General features: G+C 42.5%; 1 protein-coding gene across 1 annotated transcript in view; it reads right to left on the bottom strand.

Annotated features, from left to right (window-relative positions):
* FBN2 (fibrillin 2) overlaps positions 1-14,282 on the bottom strand; it is a 232,352-nt gene extending 218,070 nt beyond the window's left edge. Inside the window, exons 1-4 of the mRNA XM_029216913.1 lie at positions 13,385-14,282; positions 12,488-12,570; positions 6,900-6,998; positions 3,880-3,975 (exon numbers count right to left, since the gene is read on the bottom strand). Coding sequence (XP_029072746.1) covers positions 3,880-3,975; positions 6,900-6,998; positions 12,488-12,570; positions 13,385-13,638 — 532 coding nt within the window. The 5' untranslated portion in view covers positions 13,639-14,282. The remainder of the gene's footprint in view (positions 1-3,879; positions 3,976-6,899; positions 6,999-12,487; positions 12,571-13,384) is intronic.
* Between the last annotated feature and the right edge of the window lie 894 nt (positions 14,283-15,176).

Genomic DNA, 15,176 nt, shown 5'->3' on the forward strand with positions numbered 1-15,176 from the left:
AAAACGTATGTAATCTGTTCCCACCACAGGTCCTTTGTATTTGCTTTTCCCACTGTCTAGAACACTTTTCCCATAGACTTAAAAGCATAGACTCAGGTCCGTGTTCAAAGTCACCTTCTCAGAGATTCCCCAGTTAAAAAATAGCAGAGAACTGTTTATTCTGACCCAGACTCTCTCCCCCTTACTCTCATTTATTGTTCTAGAACTTCTCATTCCCTAAATTTGTATTAGGCATTTCACTTTTCACCTACTTGTTACCTGTCTTCCCTACCACAAGATAAGCTCTAAGAAGTTGGGCATCATCTTGCTGGTCACTGATGTACTCCCAGCACCTTGCACAATGTGGGGCAGTAGTTATTCAATAAACATTGCTGAAGGAAATGAAAGAGTGCTTTCTAAAGAACATTTTCTACATTTCTGGGAAAGCAGCTAAGCAATTTTAATGTTTTTATAATCCTCATTTTAAAAAACATTTCCAGGATTTTTCTGGGTTTACAAGTTGATACTGTTACACCCGCCTCTTTACTCCCAGTAATACTCTCTCTATATAAGACAACTTAGAAAGCATCTTCCTTAAACCATTTCTTGAGCTGACATGTACTAGTTATCATACCATCACCTTATGTGCTGGGACTAATGAATTTTTTAAGTTATATAACTTTCTTGAACCAAATGTTCTATTACCCGTGAGTAAATGCTAGGCAAGGATAGTTCTGTCCCATGAGATATCTAGAGGACAAATTTTCAGATGTATGATGGGCTTCTGGCCCAGTGCTTTTTCGCTTTCCCCTGACTGAAAAGTTGGTGACATCAATATGGCTTGCCGCAGGGGCAGAAGAACATAAAAGCACCTCCTACAGGATGGGAAACTACTTTCCGTCACCTCATTTCCCATTTCTGTGTGAAGAGCAGGGACAAGACATACCTACAACAGCTCTTTCTGTAGAACTTTCAGGAAAATACATACATAAACACACATACCCCAGACAGGTACAGCAGCTGAATTCAGGCAAAAATGGCTAGTTTTAGGATAGGTTTGACGAAATACTCTGAAAGACCAGTTGAGGCAAGGCTCTTCCCCTGCAATTCTAAAGGGATTACGATTTTTCTCCCTGAGGAGTAAAAGGTTGAGTTTCAAGAAGCATAACAGTGTCTCTTCTCTGGCTACTGAATTCTATAAAATAGGGATACAATCTGATCTCCTAATGTTTTTGTAGGTGTAAAAAAAGGTATAAATCTGCTTTGTTATAAATAAAATAGACAAATTATAGGAACATGCTGTATAGCACAGGGAACTCTACCTAATGCACTGTGGTAACCTAAATGGGAGGGAAGTCCAAAAGGGAGGGGATATCTGTCTGTGTATGGCTGATTCATTTTGGTGTGCAGTGGAGGCTAACACAACATTATAAAGCAACTGTACTCCAATAAAAATAAATAAATAAATAAATATGGTGTTCATAATAGACTTTTTAAAATAGTTATAATCTGGAGTCCATTGTATAAAATTTGGAAAATGCTTGAATGTATGAAAAAATACAGAAAAAAATCATTTATGAAAAAAGAAATTTTGTTACAATCTCTGATCCACTGTTGTCCAGCTGTTTCCTGCTCTCACCTGGTCAACCCTAGCCTAAAAAAAGTTATTACATTGGCATCTTCTATTCTTACAAAAAACTGGCCTCAGTGCACGGTGTTCTCTCAAATTCCTTAAGATTCCATTTCCCAGGCTCAATCTCAGGCTAGCTTAACAGCTTTTTCCATACCTGAGAACCACCTACACAAGGGGTCTGCAAACTATGAGCCACAGGACAGATCTGGCTCACTGCCAGTTTTTGTGCTGTCCATGAGTTAAGAAGGGTTTTTACAATTTTATGTGGTTGAAAAATCAAAAGAAGAATAATATTTTTGTGACACGTGGAAATTATATGAAATTCAAATTTCAGTGTCCAGAAAGTTTTGCTGAAACACAGCCAAGCTTTTTTATTTGCATATGGTTGCTTTTGCACTACAATGGCAGAGTTGAATAGTGACACGGATCACAAAGTGTAAAATATTTACTATCTGGCCTTTACAGAAAATGTTTGTCGACTCCTGACCTTAAGAGAATATTTGTCTTTAAATCAATTCACCTGTTTATTTTAATTTATTTTAAAAGAAAACTTTATAGCACTTATAAACAGAAAGCTAAAATTACCCAAACCTGAAGGCAACCTCAAAAATAACATCAACAGCCACAAGAAGATACTCTGTATCCATTAAGATTGCTACCATCAAGAAAACAGAAATAACAATTGTTAGTGAGGATGTGGAGAAATTGGAACCCTTGTGCACTGCTGGTTCCCACCTGTAGTAAAATATAAAATGGTGTAGCCACTATTGAAAACAGTATGAAGGGCAGGTCTTCGAAAAATGTAAAACGGAATTACCATATGATCCCTGGATTCCAGTTGTGGGTATATATCCAAAAGACCTGAAGCAGGGACTTGAATGGATGTTTATCCACTCAGGTTCACCACAGTGTTATTTGTAACCAAAGGTGGAAGTATCTCAAGTGTCCATCAATGGACAAATAGATAAAAGCAAAATATGACATATACACAAAATGGAATATTATTCAGCCTTAAAAAGGAAGAAAATTCTGACACAAGCTACAACATAAATGGACCACGAACACATTATGCTAAGTGAAAGAAGCCAGCCACAAAAGGACAAATACTATATGATTCCACTTATATGTGGTACCTAGAGCTGTCAAATTCACGGAGACAGAAAGTAGAATGGTGCTTGCCAGGAGGTGGGGTGAGGGGAAATGGGGAGATAGCATTTAATGGGTACAGAGTTTCAGTCTTGCAACACAAAAAATGTTCTGTGGATGGATGCTGGCAACAGTTGCACGACAATGTGAATGTACTTAATGCCACTGAATATACACTTAGTAGTTAAAATGGTAAATTTTATATTATATATATTTTACAATAATTTCAGAAGTTTTTTAAACTGCAACAAAACCAGAATAAGGTTAGTTTAAAACAAGCTAGATATTCTTGCACATCTAAGACGTGGTCTTGCTATGTTAAAATGGTTAATGAACAATTCTTAGGGAGGCCTTGATGATTAGCAGCAAACCTAGACGCTGCACCTGATGAAATGCAAACGGAGTGAAAAGGGACTTTCTTACTATTTATGATTGAACTTTCGTTAATATCATGTCCTTCTACTCATCCATACTTAAAAATATGGGGATTCCTGTAAGAGTCCCACAATTTGGGAAGCCCTAACCTAAAGTACTGCCCAGTGATAAGTCAAAATACAAGAGCTATCATCCTTACATTCTTGCTAAAAGGTTGTTTTTGATTATAATAGGATATTCTCCAGTGAGTGAAGAGCTTTGCTGGATTAAAGCTCCCTCTTTCACAATGACATGATTTTTAAAAAATCACCTCACAGCCCTGTACTGTGGTATTAAATAATAAAATATATTTGAGAAAGGACAATTTATAAGATTGGCTCTGCTAGGGTTAAATTTGGGATATCCTAAAAACAGAGAGAGATCACAGCGAACGTTACCATTTTTTTCAGACAGGTATCCATGCTTTATGGAACTAGATAAAAGAAAATCAAGTAAATATTTACCTGTGATATATGTCAAATTTGATAAAGCACTAGTAATATTCAACAACATCAATACTCTAAAACAAAAATTTTTAAAGAACTGGAAAACATTAGGTATTCAGCTATAAGGTATGTCTTTTCTACATCAAAATATTTTTAAAGGATTTTAAGATCCTTTACAAGACCTTAAGTTACGACTCAGTATCAAACGCCCACTCAATCAAATTATTTCTAATAAATCGAGTCTATCCCAATGTTGCTTACGTTGTCCACAATAAGTTCCAATATATCCTTTCTGGCACTGGCAATGGTCATCTGCACAGGTCCCACCATTCATGCACCTAACACTGCACTGCTGAACTGCAAAGAACAACAAAAAACATAAAATTATCAATCACCAGAATTATAGTATCTGTGAGAGTTATAAAACTATACTAAATACCCAATTAATGACAAATGTATTCTATGGAAGTAAATGTTATGACCCAAGAATACCTTTATTTATTTGTAGTAAGTATGCACACGAGCATATCTGTTACAACATATGTTATTTAGTATATATTTAAAATCTATTACACTTTCAATGTTAAAAGAAGGAAATATAAGGTGACTAGAAGAGTAAGTTCTAGGATGCAGGAAGCACTCATGTATCCATTCAGAAAGCGGGGGCTGAGGCCTGGCACTGCCATCACCCAGTGCTTAAGCAACTGCTTCTCTTTCTCTCACATCAAGTGTTTTAACAAGGTCTGCAGGTTCCACTGGAAAATACATCTCAAATCCATCTTCTCCTTTCTGTCGCCATTGATACTGTGTGGTTTAGCTACCCTCATCTCTCACCTGGACTGTTGCAGTAACCTTCTGATAGGTTCCCTAGCTTCTACTCTTACCCTCTTCAAATTCTTTCTCTGCAGAGCAGCTACAGTAATTTTTTAATAATATAAATGGCATTGCTTCATTTTCTTATTGAAACCCTTTCAATGATTCCCTGTTGCATTTGGGATATAATGCAACCCTTCCATGACCAAGGAGGCCGTGTATTATCTCCCTGGATGTGCCTGCTTCTCTAAGACCTTCTCTTCCCAATCTTCCTCTTTGTAATCACATGAACCTTTCACAGTTTCTCAACTGGAGGAAAGGTCTTTTGATTTGCTACTTCCTCTCCCTGTGAGGGTCCCTCCCTGGCTCTTCTCATGCCTGGCTCATTCTCGTCCTTCAGAACTCAGCTCCAATATCACATCTCATCAGAGTGGTCTTGTCTGGCTCCTGTAACTAGGTTCCCCCTTGGCTCCAGGCTGTTCTCCTTCACAGCAAAGTTTCCTTCCGAGAACTTACCACTATCTATAATGGCTCTGTGGTGTTTGTTTACTTGTGTTTTGTCTGTCTCCCTACAGGGATGTAAGCTCCGTGACAGTGGATGCCAAGTCCATTATGACATCAGGGCACTGAGCTCATTGCCATTTGCTGGGGCCAAGGAAACTGTGGAAGAAGTAGACTGTGGTCAACAATGAATCGAGAGTTTCATGCCACAGTTTCAGATGCCTATTATCCATTCAAGTGGAGATGTCCAATAGGAAATGGAACATGTGAATATGAAGCTCAGTGGAGGGATCTACTCTAGAGATAATCATTATGAGTTAGCAACACATTGGTAGTAACTGAAGACATATATGTAAACAAGTTCACCCAGGGAGGACAGAACTCTTGGGAATACCTAGCTGTGACTGTAAGGCTAATAAAGAAGATACAGAAAGGAGACTAAGAAATAATAATCAAGAAAAGGAGTATTGTGAGCCATTAATATTTTACAAGTGAAGGGAAAAGAGAGCATTTCAAGAAGATACTGATTAATGGTGCTAAATGCTTTGTGGAGCTGGAGCATCTTGAGGACTGGAAAGGAGAGAAAATTTCCTGATGGAAAGGCAGCCAGTATTACTCAAGGCCAAATGAATTCAGGGATCCCCTATTAAATTACATACCATAAACTGAGGGTCAGCCAGTGATTGTTCAGCTGCCCGGGTAGAGGAATTAAGAAACTGAACTGTAAAAAATTTCTCCAGGTTTGGGTTTTTTGCTGAGGGTGTAGTTGAGAAAACTAAGAGAACAGGATAATGAAGATATGGGGAATGGTATCGTCCAGGCAGTCAGACAAGGGAGGTTCAGGAAAGTAGTGGAAGAAGTTTGCTAATCAGGGTGGTCAAGAAAGTCTCGATGAATTCTAAATAACAGGTTTTCAAAGGTCGGGAAAATGACAGATTACTTTCACAGAAAACGAAACCAGAGCATTAATCAGAAGTTTCATCATCAGACAATGACATTTGTTATATGAATCTTGAATCTTATATTCCTCAGTCAGATAAATTATCTATTACCTTTTCTCAGGGAAAATTTGTAGAGAGAAGTGTTAAAAATATAACAACTTCACACTAGTTTGAGGCAGACAAAGATTTATTTAATTATTGAGCAATTAAATAAATAATATCTGCTTCCATCTTGCTATAAAATGTCACCTTAAACACTGGCCTAAAAGATTAGTCTTGGACCTAAAGACCCATCAATTTCTACTTAGGTCATGAAAAACACAATCTTAGCCCACTGTCATTGTGATCTTACAGAGCTGTTGGGAGTCAGTATGTGTACAGCAAAATAGCTAATATATGTAAAACATCTGGTCAGTACACAATAAATAGTTGTTGTCATCTCAATCCTCTTATCCTTCCCCTTTAGTTAACCCACAAAACAGGATATGAGCCACAGGAGTTAAGCAAAGGCAATAAACAGAGCTGAGGGTTTGAGACTACAGGCTTGGGCATCAGAATCCCCGGCTTCAAATCCATGTTACTTTGGGCGAATTAAACTTATGTGCCTCATCCTCCTTCTCTGTCAATGGGGTAATAATAGTATCTCATAATATTCATGTGAGAATTAAATAAAATGATATAGTTAAACACTTAAAACAGTACCTGCAACATGGTAAAAAACCCAGTTAAGTTATAGCTATTACTCGCAAAGAATTACTTCTCCACTAAATCCAGGCTCTTTTACTGAATAGACACATAGCATCTGGACCAGTATGAAATCATTTTTCTTAATGAAAATCACTCCCTCATTACCCCTTAGTTGTTGGTGGCAACAACTAAGCCACCAAAGATTTTTACTCCAAAGATTAGTACTGACCTAGTTAGGAAAATTATCATGGGTCTATATCCTCATTGAAAAAGACATTTAGTATTTACTCAAAAGCTTACAGATAATGCAGTAAATAAGGTCACATATTAAAAACATACTTGATTTTGATCCACAGGTTGGTGATATTTGGCCGCTGGAACAAGTACACATGTTAGGACGGGAACAAAATCCATCTCCACAACTATTTCTACAAATTGCTGTAGAAAGCACAACAGGGAAACGAACGAACAATTAGGTAATAAACCATAGTTTACAAAATAAGAAAACTACAGTTAAAAACAATAAACCTGAAAAACTAAGATATAAAATATGTGATATATTATATACAATGGAATATTACTCAGCCATAAAAAGAAACGAAATTGAGTTATTTGTAATGAGGTGGATGGACCAAGAGTCTGTCATACAGAATGAGGTAGTCAGAAAGAGACAAACAAATACCATATGCTAACATATATAATATGGAATCTAAAAAAAAAAAATGTTCTAACGAACCTAGAGGCAGGACAGGAATAAAGATGCAGACATAGAGAATGAACTTGAGGACACGAGGAGGGGGAAGGGTAAGCTGGGACGAAGTGAGAGAGTGGCATGGACATATATACGCTACCAAATGTAAAATAGATAGCTAGTGGGAAGCAGCCACATAGCACAGGGAGATCAGCTCGGTGCTCTGTGACCACCTAGAGAGGTGGGATAGGGAGGGTGGGACGGAGATGCAAGAGGGAGGGGATATGGGGATATATGTATACGTATAGCTGATTCACTTTGTTATACAGCAGAAACTAACACAACATTGTAAAGCTATGATACTCTAATAAAGATGTTAAAAAATGTTTTTAAATATGTGATATACAATGCCTAATTTCAGATATACAACAAAATTACCCATTGTAGACAAGTGAATAAGTCTCTTAAGTATCCTTATGATAATGTTCACACAAATGAAGCTACTTCAAGTTCCATAATCCTAATCATTCAGCTCTTATCAACACAGGTCATCTTTTCATTCAAGGGAAAGAGTTTATAATCAGAATTCACCGTGAGAAGACAGTCTTGGTCCTAGGAAGCTGGGAGGGTTGAGGAAACCTAGAGGTCCTGCATACCTTCAGAAAGCACAGCCAACTCTGTAAAGGACCTTCACAGGAGACAGAGAATGTGAAATTGGCTGAGCTGGAGGCTCCACGCTCTAACGACTTGGCCAAGCCCCAGGGGTTCCATGCACATTCCTTCCCGGCTGGTATCTGACCTGCCCCATCATCAATCTTTGTTCCCCTTAATAATTCTCTCTCTCCTTCCTCCAGCCTTTCTTCTCCCATTTTACCTCCACAACCTAGCCTATTCCCGCTGCTCAGAAAAGCTGCTGCGACATTTTGATGGAGGGAAAGTCAAAGCCTCCTGCAGCTATGAACTCCAAGGTATGAGGGTCATCAGAGCAAAGAATGTTAGGCTCACTGACACAGCACATACCACAGATCCTCAAAATCGGTAGTCCAGTGCCTTCAAATGGGAAGTCTCTCCCATATTTAGAGTCAGTTCATTTAGGAGCGGAGAGATTTATCTCTATACCCACAAGTGAATTCTCTCTGTGCACACAGGCAAGTGCTTTAATGCTCCATGAGTGGATGCATGAAGACAGGAAGAGGAGAGTCTGGGAACGCCCTGAAACTAGCTGTAAATATGTATGTAAATGTGTGTATGTATCTTTCACTAGGGAGGGGGTCTCACAACTTTCAAAGAGATCTGAGCCCCTCAATACGTAATGTAAAGGGTGTGTTCTATAGAAATGAACTAACTCAATAAATGTTTTTCTTCTCCGGATTGCCTTTTGACACCCACATAATATGGCCAGCATCTCTATTACCACTCCCTATAAACGAAAATGTCATAAATTATAGTGTGAAGATAAAAAACAATTTTAGGCAAGAACATGGCTTCTGCCATGGAGTTGACTATTAATTCTTAAAATGTGCTAGATTTTCTGATCACCAATAACTTTCCAATGAAAAATGTTTACTAAAACATTGTTTTATCTCAAAGCCCCCTTACCCTCAGTAAGTAGACATTTAGGCCCCTTCCCAGGTCCTAAACCCAAAGAAGGTCTGATGGGCTGGAGACTACTCATCCTCAGACAGAGCCCTGTCATGGCCACAGGTGTACCCTGTATATCCGTGAACCCATGAGAAGCAAGAATGCTTAGGCTCTTTCTCTTCACACTCATCTCAAACTATAGTACATCTCATCTAAATATCTGTCCCTCCCACAATTACAAAAACGATGAGGCCCAGAAATACCAGAGGGGAAAGGAGAGAGGGCCTGGGTGTTGGGATTTCAGTGATGCTGGGAGAAGATGCATGGCACAGTGGAGAGTAAGTGAACGGTACGCAAGAGGTCTGAAGTTGAGTTCCCGCTCTGCCATTGACCCACTGCAAGCTCGGAAAAAAACCCACAGCTTCTCTGGGTTTAGTTTTCTCATTGGTAAAATAAAACAACAGGATTATACTGGAATGTTCTGATGTCTCTTCGGGTCTCAAATGCTATGATTCTGGCCCAACCCCTTCCCACTGTTATTCACTGATCAAAATGCTCTTCATAGTATAATTTCACAACAAAAAAATTAATAAGCAAACTTTTCCATTGCTTCATGTTCTAACAAGATTTTAAAAAAACAAATGGAGAGTGAGAAAGTCAATTTCATCCTTTTGGAAACAAATATTTGGAAGTTTTGAAGTACTTCAGTGATTTTTGCAGGCCACAATTAAGAACAATAACAAGACGCAGACTCAAATCAAAATGCATTAAGTTTCCAGTAGTTTGAGAAGTATATTTTTGTTTTAATATCTTCTCATGAAGCCTGGTCAAGGCCAACCAGATTAAAATTCTAGGAGTTGATCATTTTAATATCTTTCTGTAAAGAAAAAACGTTGATGTATAAATGTATAAGGAAATTAATCTTTGGTCCTCCTTTTCTATTTGTATTTCACTTATTCTCTTTTTGTAAGTTTCCTCAGAGCTTTTTTTTTGCTAAATGATGGAAATTCAATAAATATAATAAATAATTTGTTATCATAAGAAAGTCATGGAATGAAAATTCTTTTTTTATTGAAGTCTAGTTGATTTACAATATTAGTTTCAGGTGTATAGCACAGTGATTCAGTGTTTTTGCAGATTATACTCCATTATGTTATTACAATATAATGGTTAAAATTCCCTGTGCTATACAATATATCCTTGTTGCTTATCTATTTTACACATAGTAGTTTGTATCTGTTAATCCCATACCCCTAATTTGTCCCTTCCCCACTTCTCCCCTTTGTAACCACTAGTTTTCTGTATCTATGAGTCTGTTTCTGTTTTGCACATACATTCATTTATATTATTTTTTAGATTCCACATATAAGTGATATCATACATTTTTTTCTTTCTCTGTCTGACTTATTTCACTAAGCATGATTTTCTCTAGGTCCATCCACATTGCTGCAAATGGCAGAATTTCATGGAATGAAAATTCTTAATTTTGACTTTATGATGGTTTCGATTTAGTTATTACCTCCATATACTACAGTTTTAAATGTCAGACTAATTGAACTAGTGAATTTAATGCAAAATATTAAGGTAAAATGTAGATGAGACCCATGCAAGAGAATATAAACGCATTACAGTCTCCCTCTCTTTTGTGCACTATTTTATAGTCTTGGGTATTTGAATTACCTTTTAAATGTGCTAATAAATATTTTTGTAGCTATCTCTTGACACAAGTACTGTAAATGTTTCTTGGAGATATAAAGATCATTTCAAAGTTTATGCTTTGTATAGATTTATGATACATGTACATTCCAGTGTATTTCATAAGCACCCAAATACTTGGAGTATCAGAAATGAGGGCTACAATATTCACTGTTACTTTGAGATTTCCAAAGCTGATTTTCTAAACATTTAAAGAGCACACTGTTACTCAAAGAGCAAAAATATATTTAAAGCTGACACTCAGAGGGCCATATATATACGTATACATTTTTTTTCCTACTGCAAATATTCTGGAAGGCTCTGTTCTCTGGAATTCCCATTCCACACTGATCCAATAAAATCTGACTTTACAGATTTTCAACACGTACCATAAACCAATCCCTTCTCCTCGGCTACTCTCCAACTCAATAATGGCAGTCACATTCATTACATTTAGTGAGTCAGACTTTCCGCAGTGCCTAAGTCACTCCCAGCTAGTATGGCAGGTGTGTGGTGAGTGACTTAGCTGTTTCAGAATTCTAGGAACCATGTAAGTTTAAAGCAGGCACAGTAACACCCTACTGGTCTGAAAAAGTAAATGCACCCTCTACACATGCCTCATGTATATGACCTATGTGCTGGAGGGAAAAATATCCAATACCCTTCCATTCTTTTTAATAAAAGTAAAGGCTTATAATCAAAAGGTTTATTTAAAATATTTATGAATCACCCTAAAGAACACAGTTGTTGCTTCCTGTTTTTGCCTCATTACTGAATACTGTGGGATTTTTAGGGTAGAAATAATAAGAAGCTAGTATTCACAACACTTGAGATACCATGCCTTTTTAAAAACTGCACAGAAATAACATCAAGTGTCTATCTCAAACCCACAAAACCAATAAATATAGAGTCAGAGATGCCACTACATCCTTATTATCCCTTGGCTAGTGTGGCTTGCCCTTTTTCTCTCTTCATGTGGCATAATTATCTTTTCCCTGGAGAATATTGAGGTCAATCTAAATTCAAGACTGTCTCTAAATAAATGTGCTATGACACCTGGCTGTCCTCCCAACAAGGCAAATGTGGCTGTGCTATATAAATACACAAGAAAAGGCCAGCCACACTTCAACTCACAAATTCACAGGCATGTGAAGTAAGACATCCCATAGTCCACCACTGTGAGGCTGATAATGATAACTAATGACTTCTCCAATTAAAACTTGGAGAGCTGGGTATGCACTTTGGAAACTGAATAAAATAATCAAAAGGTCAGATATGCAAAACTTTTGAAGTTCTAAGACTCACACTTTGGAAATCTACTGTACACTATGAGATCTGGGATCTGGAAATCCTAAATTTCCTAAATGTCTTCCAAAAATTAAAAAAAAAAAAAGTCAAGCCATTTGGAAGAGTTCTCTCTTTTAAAATTTTCGTTAACCTGGATCAGCTCTAAATCCCTGAGAGTGCTCCTTTCATATCTATGTTAGGTGACTGTTGAGATGAAACCAGAGATAATAAAGCGGTTTTGTACGGAGGCCTAAGAAAGCTTGATCTTCAGAAGGCCTAAACCTCCTGCAGAGTCAAAAGGCAGATAATTTACATAATCACATTGTGGTCTTATCTACTCTCCTTCAGGAAAAAGTGGTGTGGGTTATCTGGGGAATTGCTGTACTCCCCCTTCAGTTTGTATTAATAGACATAGAAAGATAAAACTTCCAAGTATCTTTGAAACCTTTATTATTATTGCCCTTCAACAGAGTCTACAAGTGAAGTCTAAACCGAGGCAAACTGGCTGCTTCTTCCCCACCATTCAAATGGGGCCGCGCGTCCTAATTATTACTGCTATGTGGCCACCGGATTCTAAACGCAAATGTGTGTCCAAACGACTGAATGCAAGAGGTCGGCCCTGAGATGGGGCCGAGCGTGCTGCCCCAAACTGCGATCCCAGCCTAGCACTCACGGACAATGCATTGGTTTCCTCCAGGGAGCGTCTTCCATCCCGGGCAGCAGTAGGAGTGGAACCTGGATCCGCATACGTTGGGCCTGCGATAGACAAATGAAGTAACGCACACTTAGAGAGGGGTGCGGTAATACATTAGCAGTTTTCGTAACATTTATGGGACAACCAACAGACCAAAACTACACGTCAAATTCTTGGGGCTTGGGGCTCAGACGTGGAAGTGAACGAGCTAGACACTGGAATGAGGAGGGTCAGAAATGTCTAAACATTGCCTTTCATCCGCCCTCCGTTGCTACCTTTTTAAGGAGCGAAAAGAAACAGGGAAACATATAATTTGCTACTATTCTAGCCTCCGGATGCAGAGAACAAAGGGAACACTCCGTTTCAAAAATCCTTGTCCTCGTCCCCAAATCCATCCCTCCTTGATCAACTGTTACTTTGGCCCCGACATGTCAAGGATGGCGAGTCGGAAGGTGGAGCGCTCGGCTTGATGATTAGAGTGAGCTGTAAGCCCCGCACACGTCCTCAAACAAAAGGCTCGGGAGTTGCGCCCCCGACGGTGGGGAGCAGGCAGGCTTGACCAGCCCCGGCGCGGGGCGGCCTCAAGCGCGCCTTCCGCCAGGAACTTGTTCCCGCACGGCGGGCTCTGCAGGCGCTCAGCGATCCGCACCCGGGGGCCTCCGACGCACCCGCTGCCCAACCCCCCGAGGGAGGTTTTTTTTGTGTTTTTTTTTTGCCGGCCGAACTGCTGAGGAAAAGGGGGAGGCGCTTCTGGGAGTCTTCGGGGTCTACTGGTGGAAGGGGCCTCGGCTCTAGCCGCCAGAACTGGGTTTTGGGAGGGGGTGGGATGGAAAGCTGCCAAGCCGAGGTTTCCCCCCGTGCCGCCTGCCCACCTACCCTCGGAGCACGTCCTGCTGTCCTCGCCTGCGGACGCGGCTGGCCGCCGCGACGCCCTCCTCCCGGTACTCGGGCACTGCGAACCCGCCTTCAGAGCCCGCCGCTGCGGGCCTGACCTGTTGCGGCGGCGACTGGGGCCGGGGCGGCTTGGGCGGCGGGGGCTGGGGCTGGCCGGCCGTGCCCTGCGCCCAGAGCGCCACGCAGCCCAGCCACACGAAGTAGGGCTGGAGACACAGCCGCCGTCGTCTCCCCATCGCGCGCGCTCAGAGCGCGCGGACCCTGGTCCGCGGAGACGGAGCGCTCGAAGACAAAATCTACGCGGCCCGAAAAAAGTCAGGTCTAACAAGCCCTTCGTCGGCTCCGGAGACTCCCTTGAGCTCGGGCTCCCTGCTCTAGTGGGAGCCCAGGACCGAGCGCTGGCCCGCTGACTGCCGGCGAGGCGCGAGCTCTAGAGCAGCGGGCGGCGAGGCGCGGCGGCGGAGCGGCCGGCAGCCCCGCGCGGTCCACGTTGCATCCCCCGGGCCGCTGCCCCGAGCGACTCCAGGACCGCCAGCAGGCGGGGGCGGGAAATTACAAAAGTAACCCGAGCAGCCGCGGCGTAAAGTTACAAAGAAAGCGGACCTCAAAAGAAAAAAAGGGCCTGCACGCAGCGACTCGGCGGATTCCCGTGCGCTCCGGGTACAGATCTTGGAAAGCTGCAAAAGTCACCAGAAAGAAGCCAGAAAGCAAACAAAAGTCGCCCCCCAAAGAAAAGGAGGGTCTTCTCCCGGCTCGCCCGGAGTTCCACTGGGCAGCGACGCGCCGGCGGCGGCCGAAGAGCAGGACGGAGGTGCGCGGGACCGGGGCGAGACGCCGGTGAGAGGGAGGCCGGGAGACTGGACGCCGGGGAAGATGCGGCGGGCGAGGGCGCGGCGCGGGGGTTTTGAGGCCCGGCGGGGCGCTGGGCGGGCCGGCGGGCGGCGGCTGTCAGTGGGGGCTGGAGCGCAGCCGTCCACACGTGGGGCGCAGCCCTGACCGAGGGGCCGGCTCAGAGTGGGCGGAGACAGAGTAAGGGGGCGATGGGGTGGGGAGGAACGAGGGGAGCCAGGGGCTGGGGGAGGGGAAGAGGAAGGAAAGGGGTAGGGTGAAGGGAGGGGAAAGGACTCAGATTGGGGAGAAGGGGGGCGATCCAGAGAGGAAGGCCAGGGGTGGAAAAGGGGCTTGGAAAGAGGGATTGGCGAGCTTGGGTACGAGAGGAAATGAGCGGGGGATGGGGGCGAGGTTAGGGCGAGGAGAGAAGTGGGAAAGGGGAGGGAGGGCGGGGGGGCCTGGAGGAGGGGGCGAGGCGCTAGTCGACTTTGCTTCCCGTCCCCCTCAATTGGCCGCTAGCTCTGTTTTGACTGCCTGTACAAAGCGAGCAGACGACGGGGGAGGGGGCAGTTAGGGAGCAGATTTGGGAAAGGCGACTGCAGCCCCTTCCCCTCCCCCTCCGCCCTCGCTGGGCCACGGACCAGGGACGAGGGTCTCTAAACGTGCCTGGCTTGGCTAGACCCGCAGCTGAACTTCCCCACCCGGCAGAGGCCACAAGGTTGAGGATGAGAACGGGTCCTCCTGCAGGGACCCAGACCCAGACCCGGGGATGCGGGATTCTCAGTCAAGCAGGACTAGAGACTCCCGCGGGAGTTGGCTGCAACCTCCATCCGAGGAGGCCGGGCCCTCCCCATTGCCCTCCTACCACCACCTCCCCATCGGGAGCGGCGTCAGTCTGCGGAACCCGCAGAGGGGCTGGGCGTTTCCGGATTGAAATGCGCCC

The sequence above is a fragment of the Monodon monoceros genome, unplaced genomic scaffold (assembly GCF_005190385.1).
Source record: "Monodon monoceros isolate NGI ecotype Baffin Bay Population unplaced genomic scaffold, NGI_Narwhal_1 Super_Scaffold_12, whole genome shotgun sequence".
In the NCBI taxonomy this organism is placed as follows: domain Eukaryota; kingdom Metazoa; phylum Chordata; class Mammalia; order Artiodactyla; family Monodontidae; genus Monodon; species Monodon monoceros.